The sequence below is a fragment of the Triplophysa dalaica genome, chromosome 19, assembly GCF_015846415.1.
Source record: "Triplophysa dalaica isolate WHDGS20190420 chromosome 19, ASM1584641v1, whole genome shotgun sequence".
In the NCBI taxonomy this organism is placed as follows: Eukaryota; Metazoa; Chordata; class Actinopteri; order Cypriniformes; family Nemacheilidae; genus Triplophysa; species Triplophysa dalaica.
The window spans coordinates 851392-873668 of record NC_079560.1 but is presented as its reverse complement, the minus strand read 5'-3'; the positions used below and the strand labels follow the sequence as shown (position 1 = coordinate 873668).

The 22277-nt window shown below is 38.8% G+C and overlaps 2 protein-coding genes across 2 annotated transcripts; one reads left to right on the top strand and one right to left on the bottom strand.

Moving 5' to 3' along the window:
• Positions 1–180: 180 nt before the first annotated feature.
• Positions 181–6064, bottom strand: nars1 (asparaginyl-tRNA synthetase 1). Its single transcript, XM_056731045.1, has 15 exons — positions 5878–6064; positions 4941–5023; positions 4590–4655; positions 4225–4317; positions 4064–4153; positions 3881–3959; positions 3549–3619; positions 2467–2553; positions 2138–2359; positions 1693–1892; positions 1422–1557; positions 1215–1328; positions 935–1066; positions 629–760; positions 181–509 (listed from the first exon to the last, which is right to left on the bottom strand). The coding sequence occupies exons 1-15, from the start codon at positions 5909–5911 to the stop codon at positions 378–380; spliced, it is 1671 nt and encodes a 556-aa protein (XP_056587023.1). The 5' UTR covers positions 5912–6064; the 3' UTR covers positions 181–377.
• A 3648-nt stretch (positions 6065–9712) lies between these two features.
• Positions 9713–12620, top strand: txnl1 (thioredoxin-like 1). Its single transcript, XM_056730155.1, has 8 exons — positions 9713–9937; positions 10476–10572; positions 10657–10830; positions 11057–11179; positions 11338–11407; positions 11504–11676; positions 11938–12042; positions 12331–12620. The coding sequence occupies exons 1-8, from the start codon at positions 9840–9842 to the stop codon at positions 12358–12360; spliced, it is 870 nt and encodes a 289-aa protein (XP_056586133.1). The 5' UTR covers positions 9713–9839; the 3' UTR covers positions 12361–12620.
• The last annotated feature ends 9657 nt before the right edge of the window (positions 12621–22277 follow it).

Genomic DNA, 22277 nt, shown 5'->3' with positions numbered 1-22277 from the left:
GAAGCAGTACAACACAACCTGTTTTTTACCCTGCTAAACATCATTTCTTTTAACCTAGTCACGTCAAATCTTAACAAGCCAACATCAGCTTTAAATGCTTTAATTTCTAACAGAGTGTAGAGATGTGCACAATAAGACCGAAAGCATGCAGTGTAATAAAAACAACAAAAGTCAAACACATGAGCTTTCATCTCATTTATTTATTTATTATGCCACAGATGAATAGTACAGTGGTACAAAGCAGGTCATGGTTCAAACCGTATTGTGATGATATCTTCAAACATGACATATTAATATGGTCTCTCCTCTAAGCTTGACGGTACACGAGCGGTTTCATTTTGGCGTGTTGGTCTCATGGACGAGTGTGTGTGTGGGGTTCATGGTCTGCACCGCTGGATGAAGCGAGGGTACAGACACACGTCACGGATGTGATGACGGTTCAGCAGCCAGGTGAGAAAGCGTTCCAGACCCAGACCATAACCTCCATGAGGACACGTGCCGTACTTCCTCTGTAACACACACACAGTTTCCATGCTTACACACTTCAAAGGTTTTCAAAATGTTTAAAAATGAACAACACGCACACAGTCTAAAATATTCTGTTAATGCAGTTAAATCTGTCTGTTACCTGGTCAGTGTACCAGTAGTAAGGTGTAGGGTCAATTTTCTCTCTCGTATACCCCTCCAAAAGCTCCTCAGCATCCCAGATACGCATTGAGCCTCCCACAATCTCACCCACGTTTGGCATTAGCACATCCACCTGTCACACACACACATATCAGCCACACATTTCAAAAGTTTCGATGCTTTTATTCATCAGTATATTAACTTATGTTTGTTTCTTATATTTCATTCAGGTTTATATTCTCTGATCACTAGACTTTTTACAAGTGCATGTCCACTGGATTGTGTATCAAGCAGGTTTGATTCTGACCGATTCAGTGAGACGTCGGTCTTCTGCGCAGCGCTGCATGTAGAATGATTTGATCTCAGCCGGGAAACGACACAGCAGGATGGTCTCATTAATGCTGTCAGTCATCAGTCGCTCAGGGGCTTCTGGGATATCCTGCCACAATATAACAACAAAAGGTTCATTTAAAGGCCATAATGAATGTGTGCCATTGCTAAAGGAAAATCATTTTGACGCCGGACAAGGAATGGAGAAAGTACCGAAAACAATGTTAACATCAAACCAGAGGAAACACAACACAAACCTCTCCAAACTCGTAATACGTCCCGTCGTCTTTCTTGACGTCGTGTTCTCTAAGCCAATCGATGGCTTCCGTGTAGTTCATCCTCTTAAACGGCCTTTTGGGAGGTTTGAAGTCCTGCACAAGAAACATTGTGTTAAAACTATTTTACAGGTTCTTCACCTAAACAGATAAGTCGGATGATGCATTGACGTGTGTGAGAGGTCGTACTGGGTTCAGGTCGTAGAGCAGAGGCGCTGCGGGAGACTTCAAGACCCGGTCCACTACATCACACACCAGATCCTCCAACCTGTTCAGAAGATCCTCGAAGGTCATAAAGGGACACTCGGCTTCGATGTGGGTGTACCTGAGGACAAACCAAACACACATTTCTTCATTCAGCAGATCATTTCATCTAACACACCAGATAAAGCATCTCTGAGTCCTGATCTATGAAGGAACGGTTCTTGATAAAGACAGTGTTGGATGTCACTGGACTCACTCAGACAGATGTCTGCGTGTGCGCGACTGCTCTGCACGGTACGACTGCGCGATGCAGAAGGTGTCACCCAATGCAGGGATGCAGGTCTCCAGATAGAGCTGCGACGACTGCGTCAAATATGCTTCCTCACCAAAGTAGTTCAGACCGAAGAGAGTGGAGCCACCCTCCACCTGCGTCTGCACCAGTGTGGGCGGAGTTATCTGAAACAAAAATCACACACAGGAAGTCACAAACAGACCTCCGCCTCACAGACGTATGATATAATTGTGCCAAAATCATAAAAAGGCTGTGGAAAAAAAACCACAGCCACATTTGGCCATTTTGAGATTATTGGCCAAGTGATCTGCCAGTCAAATAAAACAAAAGGTTGGCTTAGAATCTCCAAGCTTGTCAGTAAATGTTTTGTCAAATAAAAACGTCATAAATGTTGCATAAGCACAGTTACCTCATAATATCCCCTGCTGAAGAAATGCTCCCTAAAGCAGTGGGTGACGGTGGATCGGACTTTGAGGATTTTGGAGACGCTTTCTCCGCGGATCATCATGTGCCTGTTGTTGAGCTGCACATCCACATCGGACTCTTCGTTCAGCAGATTATCAGCGCCCCCTGCTGGAGCCAAACCCACCAGCTCCCAGAAATCACAGATCAGCTCATGACCGCCCGGAGCCTGGCCAAAACATACAGTATATAATTCATCACAAACACATCTTAGGAATTAAAGAGCTTTCTTTTAGATATAAAGATCATGAATGAATGACTCGAGAGAAATCTCACCTGCTTGCCTTCAGGAACGGGCTTCAATGTTCCATACAGAGCGACTGTGCTCTCCGTCGACAAAACCAGTCCATTATAACACTGACACTACACACGACACAGAGACCTTCATTCAGCAACACACACTCATTTCTCATTGATATACTGTATACAGTAGAATGTCACTTAAAGGGATATTTCAGCCAAAAACTCAAATTTTCCGTTTATTGACCCTCAGGCCATCCGAGATGTAGGTGACATTTTTTCTTGAGTAGAACCATAAAGAAGATTGTTTGGTAAATCCGCAACCCTCTCTGCTTCATTTAATGGGAGTAAATGAGGTCCACCTGTCTAAGAGTTCCTAAAGCACATCATTCCAAAAAGCGTCTCCTGGCGACATGTTGACGTTTGATATTTTCATAAAACTGAACTTCTTTTTTAATAAAATTAGCCATAATGTGCAGCCTCTGAACACAATCTTCTTCTTGTAGTATTTTGTGGCAGATGGCATACCAGCGTCTGGTACGTTTAGCGCCACCTGGAGAAAGGGAGTGTTGAGGCTGTACAGTATGGCTAATATCATTAAAAATGACGTTCAAATTTATAAAAATATCGAGCGAGTCACTTCACGAAACGTCAACATGTCGCTAGGTGACGCTTTTTGGAATTACGTGCTTCAGGAACTCTTAGTATGGCGGACCCCATAGACTCCCATTATATGAAGCAGAGAGGAATGCGGATTTACCAAACAATCTTCTTTATAGATATTTGGAAGAATACTTATAACCAGACAGACTTTGATCCCCATTGACTCCCATAGCAAGAAGAAATACCATGGTAGGCAAAAGTTTGATGGAAGACATTTTGAAGAATGTAGGACAAGTAATTTTTCCTACTATGGGAGCCAATGGGGGAAATCTGTCTGATTGGAGGGTGTACATGATGACCGAATTTTTAATTTTTGGGTGAACTACACATTTAAGCACCCACTCCCAGTATTGTTCACATTACAGTAGAAAGAAGAAAATTAATAATATTTTCAACTGTTATTAATTAAATTCCCGTTATTAATGTCACAATGCAAAAAAAAACACACACAGTACCAGTTTATCAGTGAGAACACACTGCAGGAAACCAGTTCCATCTCGCAGAACAATAAACAGAAGGTTCTTTCCTGAAAATAAAACATTAACAAACAAACCACAATCATGTGAGAACTACCACAGGCTTTGAGTTTAACAGCACTGGCACTACAAACCTGTCACATTTAATGATCTGAATTTAAACACACGATTCTGATTGGTTGTTCAGCTGTCACCTGTTTCTACAATAATAATTCAACTGTAATTGACTGTGTCTGTCACAAGTGAACGCTTCTGGCAAAGCTGTGATAGTTTTGTTCCGGTTGGTTGGGTTAGCGATATAATCATCTCACCTTGCCTTCGTATGCGATGGACCCAACCAAACACCTTCACCCTCTGCTCTCTTAGCAGCTCCAGTTGATAGATCTTCACCTGAAGATGAAAACAATGATAGTGTGATCTCTTCTCACAACTATGACACGTTTATATTTTTAGAAACAACACACACAACAGATGAGAACGGATGTGACTCTCACAGTTTTGGGTTCGGGAAGCTTGGGGTCGTTCTCCAGGACGATCTTCTCAGCTTCTTCCAGATTCTTCTCCCTGCGCTCAGCATCTTCAGCCTGTCAATGGTGAGAACAGACGTCAGATGACACATACAGTGTGATGGTCTGTACAGAAAACAGAGACATACCTCCTTCTTTTCTTTAACATCACTCTTCATCTGCTCTCGCTGAAAGAGCTTCTTGGTGTTTTTCATCTGAGTCTTAGAGATCACCGCCCAACGCTAACAACACAAAGACAGGTACACACAGTAAAAGATTAGTCAAACGTTCCTACGGTCATAGTAATTACTCTCATTTTTGCAAGAATATAATTACATTTGTTCCCGAAATTACACGTTTGCCTCATGAACTGAGACTGATGAAGAAAAACATGTACATTGAAAATAAGATGGCACACTGTTGCTTGTGTGTTTCTGATTTTTTTTTAAATACTACAACATATTTAATAGGGTTAGTTAAGTTTAAATAAGTCACACTGTTAAACACTACACACCTCTCCTTCCTTCTGTGAGTCCACATAGATGGTGGGAAAAGGTTCTTTTCCAACAAACATCAGTGCCTGAAAATAGTTTTTAAAAAGTATAACTTGAAATTTAGATAAAACATGTTACACCATGAGTGTCTACACAGGACGTGGCGCGATACGACAAGACACAATAGAACACATTATTTAGAACCCATTATAATTTTAGTTTTATCCACACTGGATGCAGCGCGGTGCGACGTGACAATCCCATTAGAACAAGCCGTGTGTCGTGATGGTCACGTCCGGTGTAGACACGGTGTAAGAGCTTTTAGAAGTGAATCATAAACCATGTTTTTGAAAACACAAACGTTGTTTGACCTTCAGTGGAGTTTTGAAGGGCTTCTGCTCTGAGCCATCTCCTTCAGAATCACTGCCCTCTTTATCAGACACATACAGCTCTCCTACAACACAGACAACAACATCAGCAGCAACATTCAACCAGCTGTCATTTCACTACAAACAGAATGGACAGGTCAAGAAATTCATTTTCATACTAATATAAGACATGTTATAGACTAAAATGCACTGTAAGTCGCTTTGGAGAAAAGCATCTGCCAAATGCATAGATAAAAATCTGATTTTCATTATCATGATTAATTTACATTTGTTTTATGAGCGACATATCTTAAATAAATCATGTGTGTACCAAAAGGCCCATGCCTTTGTATCCGTTCAAACCAGATAACAAACAAATAAATACTTGCAAATTCTGTGCAGTGTTTGCAGAATATACTGATATATATATATAACTGACCTACTAAAGAAGTTGTACAGTGAAGTGTCTGCAGTACAGGCAATAAAACATCATGAATCTGGCACAACTCATATGAATACAGTCGTACATTGATTGTGTACAGTACATGTGTTGTATATGTAGCACTCTGACGTATAGCGACGTATATACAGTATTTATAGCAAGGTATATAGAAAGTGTTAAATATGAATAAAGAAGAAAGCATTAGAATAGTGTATTGAGTTTATGAGTACAGTATCTGTATAGTGGATTGTTCGGTGTTGTATATGAAATTGAATACAGCATTAGTATAGAAAGAATATTATGATGTACTATTATAGTGGACTATAAAGTGTTCTATATGAATACGATTTAGATGTCTTATAGTGAACTATATAAAATAACGTCGTTATTGCTATATGGTAGCGTTAACGTTAGGAAGTGATAACGGAAGTGGAAGAATCTGACGCAACTCTCTGCAGATGTTAATGCATTATCAGCATCATGAACGATCAAACTCACGGATCGACATCTTAGCGACGCCCTCGTCTGCCATATGTCCACTGTAGAGTTGAGATGAGCTGAGCTCGCTTTAGTTCGGCTGTTGTATTCAGAGAAAGCGCTCCGTTAGACCAGGTTTGACAGTCTCGCTCTCTTCTTCTACACACGAGCTTCTGTGGATGCGCACGAGCCGGGCAGCGCTGTTGCTTCGTATGGTGATTGGCCTGTTGGCGGGGAAATGTTTTTTACATGAGCCGATTGGCCAATATTCAGATTAAGGGCGGGAGTTCTAACAAGCCTGTTTGCGGTTGGTTGTTTTGTCCGTCAGTCAGAAAAACTGGACGGTTTCTGCGTTTCACTTTTTCTTCAAGCACATTTTCGTTTCACTTTTCATATTTATTTGGCAGAAGCTTTTATCCAAAGCGACTTACAAGTAGCATTTGTCATTTTGTCAAAACAGTAAAACTACTGATAGTTTACAGGGCCATGTTACTAGGAAGTGTAAATTGAACTATAAGCAAGGGAGAGAATTAACTTCATCAAATTACCAAAGTTACATTTTTAAAGACATAAAACAAGTAGATAGTGTCCGTTCCAAAACATCTAAAACACACTCGATGTTAAGCATTTATTAACTTTTATATAGGTAGGACTAGAGCCGTTGAAAAAACAGAGTTGCGACACTGGCACAGACACCCGTCGTAAGAATGGAATGTGGAAGTCACTCATTTCGTGGAGGGCTCTATAGTTCCAAACATTACACTGAAGCCCATTCATTTCACTGTTTCCCAAACATAGGGAAATTGATAGTATAAATCTCTGTTAAACTGGTGTTTTACTATAAGGATGTTTATGAAAAACGCAACGCAAAGTTGTGGTTTCGATATAAATATTAAAAAAATGCCTTTTCTGTGTGTCTGTATGTGTGGTTTTCTATAAAGACTGCTAGTTGAATAAAATGTTATCTAGCCTCTGATAAAATTATATAATAAAATCCCTTAACTACTGAAATTGTTTTTCAGGGTTCTTTGTGGTGCATTTACTTGCAATAATTGATTATTTACTGATAAATTACTTAAGATAATTTAGGTTATGACTTAACCTAGTCAAATTTAACACACAAAACTGAATAATGTTGTCTCATTAATGCCTTGCTCAGATTAGAGGATTCTCGGCCAGATTTTACCCCAACTTCCCCTGCCGAGAATCTTTTAAAAAATCGGCCCAGAACCTCGATTGGTCAGGTTTAAAATTAAAAAAAAATAATCTGTTAAAATTCTCCTTATGTGTGTGTTGCAACCAGAATTTAAAATCTGTCAGGATTTTAAAACTCCTGTAGAGTAAAACCTGTAAAACTCCAAAATGTTATTATAAATTTAAATTAACATAGTACATATATTGTGTAGGTATTTAAGGAAATGTGTTGCAAATACAGCTGCTTCCACTGCATCTCCGACATAAACCCATTCAAACAGACTGAAAGTTTGGAACTATTTAGAGTTTCATGAATCATGTGACCACACGGCGGCGAGATCAAAGTGTGTCGCAACTCTGTTTTCAACGGATCTGGGTAGGCCTGTTACCTAAATATGAATGTTAATATGAATATACGAGGCACAAATGAAAGCACAAAGCAATTTTATTAAAAAACTTTTTCATTTCTACATGTATTATTAAATTGCCAATAAATGTATTTGACGAAACAAAACATTGAGCAAATTATTTGAAAATACATACATAAATCACACAGCGTTTACAATTATAACCTTTGGGTGCATTTGTTTTATTTGTCTTAAACCTATACAATACAAACATTCACTATCACGTCTCTGTCTGTAGTTTCTCCGTCATGTTCCATCTCAACCATCTCAAACTCCTCTTTATTGATCTGAGAGTAAAGATTTGCTTTATCCCTGAAACATTTGTGGAAGAGCTGTGATTTGGCAAACAAAAGAAAAAAAACATGTTATATTAGTGAGTGATGAAGATGACACTCTCAAGAGCATTTGATAGTCTTACTGTAGAGCAGCAGTTCAGGTGCAGGATTCCATACAGCAGGACGAGACAACAAAGTGGTGTTTGCATGTAGACTGTGGTTTTGACAAGCGCTATAAAATCATGAGGAATCTGATCCAAGTGCTGGACAAAACAACACATAATATTTCTTTATTACTTAAAACTGAGAAATGTTTGTCAACAAAATAATCTCAGCTATAGTCAAAGGATAAAGATAAAAAGTTTGTCTCAGACTGGTATGACTAATTATGTCATGGAGAGCAAAGACGGACATTGGCAATTGTCTTTATTTAAACAAACAAAGCTTTTAATATGCAAAGATGCTGCAATAAACTGGGCTTCTATCCAAACAGTTTCCTGCCAACGGCTCCTCCTCACGTAACCCGTAACACAAGCAGGTTTGGAGGATAAATGGATGTTCAAAGACAAGACCTTTTCTCTTATTTGTCTACAATTTGTGTGACAGCATTTTTTCTACTTTCGATCCAAAACTTTGGAACTCTCTTTTTTGGGGATCATAAGTGCAGAATAATTTAGGGTTTTTAAATCTTAAAATGTTTAGTGTAGATTTTGTGTAACAAACTATTTGCTGATAGTTTCTTTTTATGCATTCTCTATTTTAATGTATTTTTTACCTTTATACTCATTCTAATTTTACTCTTAATTTTAATCTTAATGTATTAATTGTATTAAGGTGCAACTTTCAAAGGCACTACAAAAGATAAAGATTATTATTGTTAAATCATTAAGTGTAGGGAAAATAGTATCAGAAGTATCGCGTTTCATATGATCAGACATTATCAGTCATTACATTATTTGATGTTTATCTGGACCTGTGATAACCTGCTGTTGTTGTCCTATCGTGTTGAGCAGATCAAGCAGAGAATACAACTGTTTCTTCTTTAACGAGCTCGAGGACATCATATCAACTCTCCGCTCTTGGGCTTCGTTATCATACACAAAGGATAAATAAATAAAAAACATGAAACTTCAAAGCATAATGTAAATAATTTGTCATTAATGCAGATATTAGTGCGACAGGAAGCAGCAAACACGTGACACAACATTACACAAACCTTCCTCAGCAGCTGACACCTGTAGCATCACCAACCACATCAGTAATGAAACCAGACAGATTTTACTGGTCATGTTTCTATCTAAAACATATATAAATATATAACACACGACCAATTAATAAAGTTCTCAAATTAGATTTTGGTTTTCGAGCAAGTCTGGCCGTAACCGTGGTAACAGTGACGTATACGCCCTCCGTCCTCTCGCAACGAACACAAATATATATATTTTTTGTTTCTGCTTATTTTTATTTTCTTATAGCATTTATAGAATATAGGAAGAGTTTGGTTCCAAAATGAGATAACTCCGTTTATTTAATTTTTCAAAAATCACGTTTTTATTGTTCATTCCAATTAATATAAAATCAAACTGCAGTTGGATTGTTTTGATTTACGCCATAATAACTAAAAAAATACAGCTAAGTAACACAATAAAACACAGTTATCTCGTTTTGGAGCCAAACTCTTCATATTAAGCTACCTTCATACTGTAATATTTACTTGTAATATGTATGACATTGTTTATTTTACGTCATTATCTTGTAAATTTCGTGTCGATATCGTTGTTTTCCGTAAATATACAGATACAAATAAATTAAAGCGTCACATTTTACGCTTACTGTTAAAAGCATAACACGCCATTTTTTGAACTCGGTTACTATGGTTGATTTGCTTTGCGACACTTCACGACCGCGTACGTCATGACGCTTTTCAAGACCCTCCCACCGCTTGTCTTTCCGCTCTGTGATTGGTCAGATCGCTCTCAGTCATCATCGCTACACAGGAAGTGTGAGCCGTCGTGCCGCGCGGAGCCGCTCAGTGTTTCTGTTCGATCTGATTGTTTAGAAGTGAGAACAGCGCTGATCGGCGATCGGTTATCTGTGTGTTTGAGTCATGGTCGGGGTGAAGGTGATCGGGACGGACCCAGAGTTCACGGCGGAGCTGAGCGGCGCGGGATCCAGGCTGGCCGTGGTGAAGTTCACCATGAGCGGGTGAGTGAGCGTGTTCGAGGCCGCTGCTGCTGAACCAAACCGAACCGAAACCAACACACACGACACATATAGTGTACACATGCAGAAAGTTTAAACCGGTTCTGATAGACACACATACATATAAACACGTAAGAACCGGCGAGACGTGATCGAGCAGAACCGGCACAGCATGACGTAGCAAAACACACACTCACTACATGACTATTGACACGGCCATATTGAAATAACATCCAAATCAAAGTAGTCTTAAGTTACCTTATCAATAAACTGGGAAACAGCATGTTTTTGGATGCTGCTAGTAATACCAGTACTGTAATGTTGTGCTATTAAATCAACATGGAACATACATTAGTGTATCTATTACATATCAGCTTTCCCACTTTTTCAGAGTTCTGCTGTTTTCAGATCAGTGTGAATATTAAATGTCAGCCTTATGAAACAAACGCCTGAATGTTCTTCATGCATTTCAGTGTGTGAAGTCAACCCACGACTTGGGTGTTTCTACAGCCTTCGTCTGATCATAAATCTCTTTGTTCAGGTGTCGTCCTTGTGTCAGAATAGCTCCAGCATTCAACATGTTAAGCAACAAATATCCTCAGGTTGTGTTTCTGGAAGTAGACGTCCACGTCTGTCAGGTGAGACACCGCTGAAGAAGTGCATGTGTCATGGTGATCTGTGCTCCTGACTACATTTAAAAACCTCGGTTTTATGTCTCGTAGGCCACAGCTGCAGCCAACAACATCTCGGCGACGCCGACGTTCCTGTTTTTCCGAAACAAAGTGCGCGTGGACCAGTATCAGGGCGCAGATGCTTCCGGTCTAGAAGAGAAAATCAAACAGCATGTGGAAAATGATCCCGGGAGCAACGAGGACTCGGATGTTCCTAAAGGCTACGTGAGGACGCAACGTCTTTCCATCATTTACACGCCAAGACTTGATTTACCTGATACATGCTGCACTTTTAGTCTTTCCGTATTTTGAATGTTTCAGTGTTTAATGTTGGTAACGTTGAAAATAATTTGCATGTGATGGAAACAAAACATGTAAGCTTTGTTTTCCTGTGATGTTAGATGTGCATTTTTGTGTGTGTGAATGTAATTCATGTGTTGTGTGTGTTCAGATGGACCTGATGCCGTTTGTGTATAAAGCCGGCTGTGAATGTCTGAACGAGAGCGATGACTGTGGCTTTGAGAACTGCCTGATCAAGGATTCATCTTACCTGGAGTCCGACTGTGATGAGCAGGTGAGAATCCTTCAGACTTTTCACTGATCGGTGGTTTATGGTGGTTTATGGATCACTAGTTACTCCTATTATGAGTTTAGAGAATACAGAACTAAACATGTGAAAGATCAGATGAAAGTAAATCTGATCTAGTGTTTCATTTTCCTCTGTGTTTGCAGCTTCTGATCACAATGGCCTTCAGTCAGCCTGTGAAGCTCTTCTCCATGAAACTGCAGTGTGCGGAGTCCAGTGAGTCGCCTCGTTCTGTCTGTTTATATCTGCTGCGTGTGTTTATAGGAAATCCATTTCACGCTGTTTCTCTGTCTCGTCTGGTTCTGTTCTCAGCTCAAGCTCCAAAGAGTGTGAAGATCTTTATCAATCTTCCTCGTTCGCTGGGTTTTGATGACGCAGAGAGAAGTGAAGCAACGCAGGCGCTGGATCTGTCTGAGGAAGACTACAAAGAAGATGGACTGATTCCGCTCAGATACGTCAAGTTTCAGAACGTCAACAGCGCCACTGTGAGTGACATTACACGCGAACACACTGGACTGTATGGTAATAATGTCTGGTGTCCAGAATTTATAAACTTGTGGAAACTTTCTGCACATCTTTTTGCACGAAATTTCCCCTTAAGTGTTACGTCAGTTATGTTCATTTTGTTACATGCACATAAGCTTGATCTTAAATGGAGAACATTTCTTTAGACAGTAGAGAGAAGTAAGCTAATATAATAATAAAAGATTCTTGAGGTGAACACCATCACTTGTTTTTATTTGCAGGTATTTATCAAGTCCAACCAAGGGGACGAGGAGACGACAAAAATCAACTATTTGACATTTATCGGTACCCCTGTCCAAGCGACAAACATGAGCGACTTCAAACGGGTGAGGACTCCGCCTCCAGATCTCAATCAGCCAATCACAGTGTGATATTTAGACCCAACAGATAACTTTCTTAACTGTGCACAGTTAATCACTGCATGATATTCATAAGATTTATATTGATCATATCTCAATGAATTTTTTTCCCTGGGGCAGTTGTGTGGGTGGGGAAAGTTAATAAAATATTGGCATCATATTTTGGTTTATATCAAATCCTGTTTTTTATGAAATGATAATGCAAATATATAATGTAGTTTCTAATATGTGTGTTTGTGTATGTGTGTGTTAAAGGTTGTGGGTAAGAAGGGAGAGAGTCACTGAAGAGGAAAAGACGACACAACATATTGCTGCGATCTCTCCATGGACATCTCTCCCGGCCAACATGACTGGGCAGAGTCCACACACACTGACGGCCGCTGGAAGCATCCCTCAGCTCACCATCAGAGGAAGGGGGAGAGAGAGAGAGAGAGAGAGAGAGAGAACACGGCTTTGTCTCAATAAGGCTCCATGTATCTGAAATCGTTTTTATCTGAAGTCCTGAAAATGTTCCTGTAAATAAAGTCGACCCTTTTTCAAAGGCATGTGGCTCAGTAGAATGTGTTTCAAACAGTTGTTTACATTATAGATGATAGTGAATTGAATGTAAATGAGAGTTTGGCTCGATGCAGGTGTATGAAGGTGTTGTGCTGTTATTCCTCATACGGCCGCTGGGGGGCAGCAGACGCCGCGTTATGAGCGCGTGTCCCCGCAACATAAAACCATTCAAATGAAAAGATTCGTCCGTTCGTCCATAAATCCCTTCAAACCCGCCGTGTTTGTGTGTAGCAATTTTATTCTGATTTTATTAACATCTTTTCGATGTGAAATAATAATGTAAAGTAGGAAGTTAAGTTAGAATGTGCTTGTTTTATTTTACGGATCTAAAAACGTGTGTTCAGAAGAGGATAATTGAAAACAAGCGCTTAGTATTTATAGATTTATTAATTAAAAGAGCAAATTAATTAAAATGCATTTTGTATTTTTATAGCCAGCTTGGCAAATATATTTTTCAATTTGTGTTGCCGTTTTAATTCCATTTATTTGTAATAAAAAGTCTATTATCAGTTTTAATCAGTGTAACTTATTATTTTGCCAGAGAAAAGTTAACACGTTATTGATAACAATTATAAAAAAAGTATTGATCGTTATTTAAATGTATTCAATACGATTCTTGTGAATTTCGGTGCCTAGATAATGCGGTTGATTGGAGTAAAGTAGAAACTCGCATATAAAATATTTTTCTTTCATTGCGGGTTTCTATTAAATAATCAAGTCAAATATCTACAATTGTTGTTTGTTTTAAATTGATTCTCAGTCGCTTTTTAAGTTCTAATAATCATATAAATGACAGATCTTTCCATGATACTGAATTCATTTTTATTGGGAGCCTTAAATTATTATATTTGAGCAAATCCGACTTTGATAAATAAGAATGTACCGCAGCCCAAAACAACGATTTTAAACGAGAAAGAAACGCATTTATTAAAATGAATTAATAATCTCAACAGAATATAATTACAGGTTTAATAATGGATAAAGTGCATTCTTTTTAAAGTTCTAAAATACAAAGAAAAACTAAATTTATTTTAAATCCATTTGAATTCTAATCTCATTATAGAATTCATACTGTAATTTTAGAATAGGTACAAAATGTGTCATAAAATGTGTAAAAGAAAGGTGTTGTTTAGCGAATAATAATTCTTTCAGGATGAATGTAGGGTGGCTATGAATCTTGTCATGTCAAAGAAAAGTGACCGAAACCGTGTTTAAATATTTTTACGTATTAATACACTCGCGTTCTTAAATCTGGAAAACGGCATTTTAAGTATTTCCGGTAAATAGTTTCATAGCAATCAATATAATGTTATAAAGTCATTCCTGAAGTCTGTAAAATACACTTTACAGGCCTGGTTATGTTGTTTCTGTGTCTCTATGGCAGGAGTGGAGAGAGTCTGAGACGGTCTTCGGGTGCAATCTGAACACCGCCGGTAATTAAATAAGTTTGTGAAATCAGACTTCGGTTCCACTCGGTCTAGATCGGGACACAGTATAACTAAAGAGGGAACATTGTTGTTATACAACCATTTTTGATGTAAAAAAATAACCCCTCAAAAAAATAACTCAAACCGAGTGTGTAACAAAATATAAAGGATAAAATAATTTAAAATGTACAAAATATAATTATAAAGACTAACGAGCAGTCCTCACTTCACAGCCAATCAGAAACGTCGCTCACAGCGCGCTCGAGATGGCTGCCTGCAGAGTGACTTTGAAGGGTTTGACTGCACGTCAAGGAAACTTCGTAATTTTTGGGCAAGTCTGACATTATTTTCGTTAAATTGTCTTTATGTGCATGACATTTGTGTGGTGTTTATGTTGAGAAACAATTCAAGTATGAAGCTGTATAAAAATAAAACTAGTTTTTAACGTTTTCTAAAGAAAAGCACGACAGCCGCCGCCTCAACGCTAGTTCTGAGTGATTTTAGAACGTTGCTGTGTGGTTGCTATGGTGTTTTGGTTGGTCGCCAAGACGTAGTTAAGCTATTTCAATAGTGTTCTGACTGTTTAAAGAATGTTACTATGCAGTTGCTAAGGTGTTTTGGGATGTTGCCAGGGCGGTTGCTATGATGTTCTATGAGGACGATATGGCAGTGCTAGGTGCTATGGCATTATTTTTCGTTCCGCCTGACATGTTCCTGTTCCCCTGCATGAAGGAGTGACATCTTTTATCCACTCACGATTAAAAATACATGGAGGACATGAAGCTCTCTCCTGTCGTGTGTCTCTGAGTTTCTGTCAGGCACACATCTCTGGCTGCTGTCTCTCGTTCTGGCACATTGTTCACAAACACCAGCACCCCTCGAGTTTGTCGTCGAACAGCGACGCTGGCCTACGGTTGGCACGGCGCTATCTGAATGTGTGCTGTCTTTTGTTGCCCAGAGAACAGGCTGATCCTGGCACAGGGTTCCTCTCCTTTCACAGCCCCCCTTCCCCCGATGCCCCCGAGTCAACTGGCATCATTCCACCAGACATCGGACCGCCGCCAGCGCCCGGCGCGCCCCCGCGTGAGCTGGAATACGGGAGGAGATCTGTGGCCTCTCCGCCCCGAATGAACAGGAATACTGTCGCACAGTCAAGTATTCCTTCTTATTTTATTTGATCACGAGAATCCTTTATTTTTCATTTAGGTTTTTTTTAACACATTATGTTTGAAATTATTTCTTTTGTTGGTTTGGGCAAATAGTGAGTTGAGAAGGAGATGTTAACATTTTCATTTTGCAGTATTTTTGCATTGCATTGTGGGATATGATATTCCACACAGCGTGCTCTGTTGTTTAGAACTTGTTTTGCAAATGTAGTAGGCCAGGTAAACAGAAAATTGTGTCCATGCTGCAGAAATATATTAGTGTGTCGATGCTGTTCTAGTGATAGACAAATCTGCCGGATCACGATAATCGTTTATTTGGTTATTTACATTAATTTACCTTTTTTAAACATATTATGTTTGAAATTCTGTCTTTTGTTGGTTTGGGCAAATAGTGAGTTAAGAAGGAGTTGTTTTAAGTTTTCATTTTGCTTAATTCGTGTGTTGCATTGTGGGATATGATATTCCACAAAGCATACTCTGCATGTTGTTTACTGCTTGTTTTGGCAAATGTAGTAGGTTACGTAATCATTAATTTAGTTATTTACATTCATTTCGATTTTTGGGCTATTTTAATTACCTACTGTTTGAAAGTCTATCTTTTGTTGGTTTGGGCAAATATTGAGTTAAGAAGGAGATGGTAAAATGTTGATTTTGCTTAATTCGTGCATTGCATTGTGAGATATGATATTCCACACAGCGTGCTCTGTTGGTTAGTACTTGTTTTGCAAATGTAGTAGGTCACATAACAGAAAATTGTGTAAATACTGCAGAAATAGTCAAATTTTAGTTTGTAGATGCTGTTCAAGTCTTAGGGAATCTGCCAGATCATGATTATCGTTAATTTAACTATTTGCATTAATTTAGATTTTCTTTGCTTTTTTAAAAACATTATGTTTGAAATTCTGTCTTTTGATGGTTTGGGCAAATAGTGAGTTAAGAGGGAGATGTTAACCTTTTCATTTTGCTAAATTTTTGCATTGCATTGTGGGATAAGATAGTCCACACAGCGTGCTCTGTTGTTTAGAACTTGTTTTGCAGTTGTGTACATACGGCAGAAATGGTCAAATATTAGTGTGTCGATGCTGTTCTAGTTTTAGACAAATCTGCCCGTGGAGACTGTCAGTCGGGTGACCTGGAAGAAAAGCGTTTCGGGAAAATTGCTGATTCTTATCCCGAATTAGTCTCATATGTTCATTATTGCTCACAGCAGGTGACTTCTCATTTAAACCACAAGCACTGATCTCAGTTCAGTCTCATGTGATTTAGTGCGATCGGTCCGTATGGATCAGTCTGACCTCTTCTGCTCGAACACATTCTCATCAAATTTAGCATAAGTTTAACTGAAAACCAGATGTTTTGCTTTTGTCATGTGAGTTTGAACATTTTTCTTTGTTTAATTCATCTCTCTCTCTCTATGGCTGTGTGTTTTGGGAGATTTTTAAGATGTATTTCATCACATTCATATTCTCCTTTTTATAGATATGTGTTTCAGAGAGTTCTCAATAGAGTCTTCATTAGGAAATGTAATGTCCAAGAAAAATAATTGATGGATGGATGGAAGTTGAAAAGGCGATACTGTAAATATGCATATATTATTTCCATTCAATTAATCTGTTTATGTGCAGTGTGTGATCACATCGGAGCTTGTGATGTGTAGACCTGCGGTCGACTTTATCATTCGGCGGTGTTTGTGAAGTCTAGTGAAGTGTAAGAGGAGAGAAGATGTCATTTTAAACTAGTGTGTATAAAAAAGAATCACACACACAGATCTGATGTGATATCGGCACTGTGTTATTAGGGCTGTCAGAGCTGGCATATGGCAGACGCTTTGACGCGGAGCTCTTGTGTGTCTTTCATATGGATTCTGCTCTTCACATATGTTACAGTGATCTTAAGACACATCACACCTGAACTAAAAAAGCAGCGAGACGAGAGCGTGGAACCTGACAATCTGTGCTGCGGAAACATTCACATTGAAATGTTTCTGTCTCCGTCTCAGATTTAAAGGAACAGTTCAGCCAAAATTGAACGTTAACTCATCCTAATGAGAATAAACGCCTGTATTTTCGTATGGAAAACATTAAGGATATTCTCCATTCCTGTCTTAGCGTGTGGCTGTTTGAATCAAAATCCATTCCCTCGACAACTCATAACGTTACCAGCTCAACATGCGTGATCTACAGAAGAAAGTCACACAGGGTCCGAACAACATGAGGCCGAGGAAACCACAGCAAACGTTTGTTTTCGGCTGAACTCTTCCCTGCTTTTTGCAAGAATCTTCATTGAAGTTAATTTTACACACATCTGAAACATCTCATTCATCCGACTGTAAACATGTGCGAAGCTCATCAGACACGACTAAATTTGGACTGTAATGTCATCTTTGATGCGAGTCTGTTTCTGCTCAAGTTATTTGGTGGAAGATGTTCTCATGTAGAGAAATATTTAGGTCACAATAAAACAGATCTTAGTTATGTTTGTGAGGCCATTTGTCCCAGCTGTAGTGTGTGTGCGTAGCGGAAGAGGAGTTCTGCCCCTGCGGCACAGAAATTGCAATGTCATAATTTATGACTTAAAAAGCATGAATGTTTCAGCATGCAGCGAGAGGCGGCGCGTTCTGTTTGCGGCAATCAGTTCCTTACTGAATGATTTATATGTGTCGTATCAAACTTTCATAGGATAAACAGAAACATCAACACGGTGCCGCAGACCTTCAGCAAATCCAACTTTCACATCCGAGCGGCGTCTTTAAAACACAGTTTAACGCAATCACACGCAGCAAAACTGTCACTGCTAACTGCAGCACATTATATTTAGGGGTGTAAAGATATACCGCAGCATGAAATACCGCGATACAAAGAAAGAGGAAGATATGTATCGTATATAATATGTATATATATTATGGTATGTAATCTATTTAAAAAAAACAATATGGTGTCGAGCTGCCAGCATCTGACCTTTGTCAACATGTATGTTGTATTGTTTTTTTATTGAGTGCTTTCAGTCTTTATGAAGTTCTCTCTTACGCTTTAGATTTCCTAATTATTTTCTTCATTTTAGTTTTGTGTTAAAATTCTATTGTATTTTTTAGTGACACACTTATTTCATTTTCGCTAATATACAAACAGAAGTTCAATTAAACCTTTGCAGTGTCACTCTTGTCAAGTCTATGACAAATTGTTAATGCTCTTAATTTCATACATTTTTTTTATAAATATTGTGATCTTTTGTAATTGTGAGTATATTATTACACCCCTAATTTTTTATTAAATAGTAAAGGATGACCACATATTTTGAGATTATGTTTGATGATCATTTATATGATTGAGGATATGTGCCATGGCATCATAATAGTCCAAAATTTGTTGTGGTGTGTGTTTTGATCTCTGTTTGTGCAACTGAATGTGTGTTGATGAAGGCTTTAGCATTAAATCAATATAAACTTATATTGCTCTTTTGCTGATCAAATCTGCAGTTTTGCAGTGCAAAATAAAATGCGAGTTAGACGTGTGATATTTTGCCAGACTCTCTGTGTGGTGTTGGGCAGAAGCGCTCTGTGTTGTTTGAAGGACGGAATCTAATTGATTTTCGAAGATTTTTACCCCTTTGCTTTACAGGTCGTCTTTTTTTGCTCCGTCAAATGAAATGTAATTTTGAATGAATAATGCATTTTCCCTAAAGGCTTCCAAATATTTAAGAGCGTGTTAGGGAAAAGCGCGCAAAGCATTTACGTGACACCGGAAATTGGCAAGGCATCCATCAACCGGCACAGACGCCAGCGCGCAGGGGTATCACTCTGGTGCATGATGGGTAGACCTCTGCAGGGGGCATTTTTACAAAGGATTTTGGGATCCCGGGCGCACACAGAGAGGACACTGCACTTGTTACAGCTCATTAAAAGCGCACAGCGATTATTTTAACTGTGTGTGACCATGATTTGGTTTTCTAATGTCTGGCGGGCGGATTATGGCTAATAATTTATTCCCGTGACCCGAGTTTGATGACTGATTGATTTAGTATAATCAATTTAATTGAAGTATTACTTCAGCATGTAGCGTGCCTCGCTCCGTTTGTGCCACAGACATGAATGATTTGGCTTTAATGTTTTTTAACATTGAGACTTAAAATGATTTCATGAGGATGCTACTTGAACGTCATTTACTCACCCTCATGTCGTTTTAAACCTGTATGACTTTCTTTCTTCTTCAGGACACAAAAGAAGATATTTTGAAGAACGATTTTCATCAAACATCACTGAACTCCATTGACTTCCAATGTGTGAACACGAAACCGCTGAGACATTTCTCAAAATGTGTTCCACAGAGTAAAAACTATTAACAAACATGTACATGAACCAAGTGTTCTGCTTACAAAAAAAGAGAAGCGGTAACCGTCCCCGTCTTTTCTGAAGTCCACCATATGCTTCTACTACATCGATGTATATATAGAAGCGTTGTTTTTGAAATGCATCGTATATGACGAGAGAGAGATCAAGTTTTCTTTGTTCTCCGAAGAGAAAAGAAAAGATGAACATTTCTCCCCGATCCATCGAGTGAGAGGCCACTTTGGCAATCTGGAGCAAATATCTGATTAACATTCAGTGGTACTTTATCTAAACAGAATACATCATCACGTTTGGCACCGGACCCAATCAGACCATTCAGAAGAATCCACGGGCCAGATTTATTCAACGGCTGCCAGAAACAGCCCGTCCACCGGGAAACGTGATTGGTTCTCTATTTAGAATGCGAGGACTCGCAATCCATTCTCTTCTGGTTCCGTTCTACAATTCAATCTGCGTCTTCATTCATCTGGAATCAAAATCAACTTCCTCTTCTTCATTATTATTATTATTGTAGTGACAATTAAGACCACAGACGATCTGGAAGACGGACGCTTCTTGTCCAGGAACTTTAAGGAGGTTTCCTCCTTTTCAAGTATGACGTTATGGGAAAGAAAGGGTGTGAATTAAATATCAGCGGCAAATGACTTGAAGCGTCTAGCTTTGAAGTTTAAGGTTCTTTAGAGATATGGATTTTCAGATATCAGCCTTTTGGTTTCTGGGTCTTTATTTTTAAGAATTCGTATCGTTGGAGTAAAGTTGAGTCTCATCGCACTTGAGGTCATGAGTCTCTCTAGCCGTTATATGGCACTCGTGTCGTGAGTGCGTCCGCTTCATTTGATGTTGTCCAAACATCTGTCTGTCTCTGTCTCCCTGCAGGTCTGTGTTTATAGTCTCAAGGCTGTCTCACATGAATGTGCTTCATGAGGAGGATTTGTGTAATTATATTAAACATGCTCCATCTACTAACACACACACACGAGCGCTTGCAGCTTCTGCTCTGCCTGGATAAGCAATGCAACCCTGGTGTCTCTCTTTCTGTCTCTCTCACCGCCCTCGTAACACCTCTACATCCTCAGAGTTTCCATCATGGCCATTAAAGAATGTGAGACGTGTGCGTTTGCATGTGTGAACTTTCAGCCCAGTCTCGAGGCAATTCGTGGCATTGGCACAGCATTTTTTATCTTATTTATTCGTGTTCATGGACACGAATTTCCCACTTTTTTTCTCAGCACGACTTTAATACACTCATAGGGGAGAGCGGGGACAAAAGTAACGCGGGACAAAGTAACAGCACTTTACTCAGGGCCCTGACTATATTTGCATTCCAAGCTTTGACGTCACGTTTAGCACGCAACCTTTGACGTTGCTGCCGAATATCACGTTTCCACTTGTTAGGTCTAGAAAACAGATTTCGAGCACGGAAAGTAAATTTCTTAAACTGTGTTTTTTAAATAACAAGTTGTGTTTCTCGTTTCATGTGTCACAATAATGATCAATCTACAGGTGATTCAGTGCTGTGAAGTTTGCCTTGTCAGAGTTTTTCATTATAAAAGTAAATCGGGCAATTTAAATGTGCAATTTATCTTCAAAGTGAAATTATACATAAGTCATTCAACATTTGAACAAAATACCACCTGGTATTGCTCGACCACACTTGTGAGTTACGGACCACAGCAAAAATATATCTCTTTCTGAAAAAATATCTTTTAAAATTCCCTTTTTCTGAAAAATGGTACATTCGTCCCCGCTCTCCCCTATGTAATAATACATTTAATAATATTTACATATTATTAAAGGGGTCATATGACATGGCTTAAACTAATATATCTTTTGTTTTAGATGTAATTCAATGTGTATACATGATTTAAGGTTAAAAAACGCTGTGCATGTTTGTATCTCGTTTTTGCCCCGCCACCATGAAACGCGCAGATCTATTAGAAAGAATGCATCTGTTGTTCCCACACTTTAATATTCACAATTTTATGTGTCTAATACATGCATGGCCAACTTATAACACACACCAAAGACAGAGAAAAACATGTATTCGCGCCATATGATCCCTTTAACCGGATATCAAACAAAGTATTTTATATATTTTAATAGTCTTTTTTAAATATTTTAGGAGGTGGCTAAGCAAACCTTTACCCCAAACCCTAGAATCACAGCCGCAAAGGCTAATTTAGCTAAAAACGTGAGTTTCACGAGATGGCAAAGCAACGATAAATGGCTCCCATAGTCCTGCCCCTAAACCTAACATATACGAACAAGATCGTAGGAAATAGGAGCTCACATGAATGAGACACCTTGTAAAATAGGTTTGAAATCCTGTCAGATTGCACACGTATATACATACGAAAGAGGCGGCATAATTAAACTCGTTAGATTAAAAGTCGTGCTGGGTTACACGGAAAAAGGGGGAAATTCACGTTCATGAACACTAATGTATTTATTCCAGTGAGACTGTGTTGGAACTTTACTGTGACAGAAGTCTTTAGAAATCACGTTGTACATATGTTTAGGTGCTGCTATTTACTTGTGTATGTGTGTGTACAGTTTGTATATGTTAGTAAACAGCTCTACATTTCCAAGACAGTATTGTGTCAATAAAGATGAACTCAAAGATGGCTTTAAATCTGTGTTTCCTGGCTTTGAGGTCATCTGTTGTCAGTGTTCTTCCACATGTTGACAGAGTTTACCTTCAGAAAT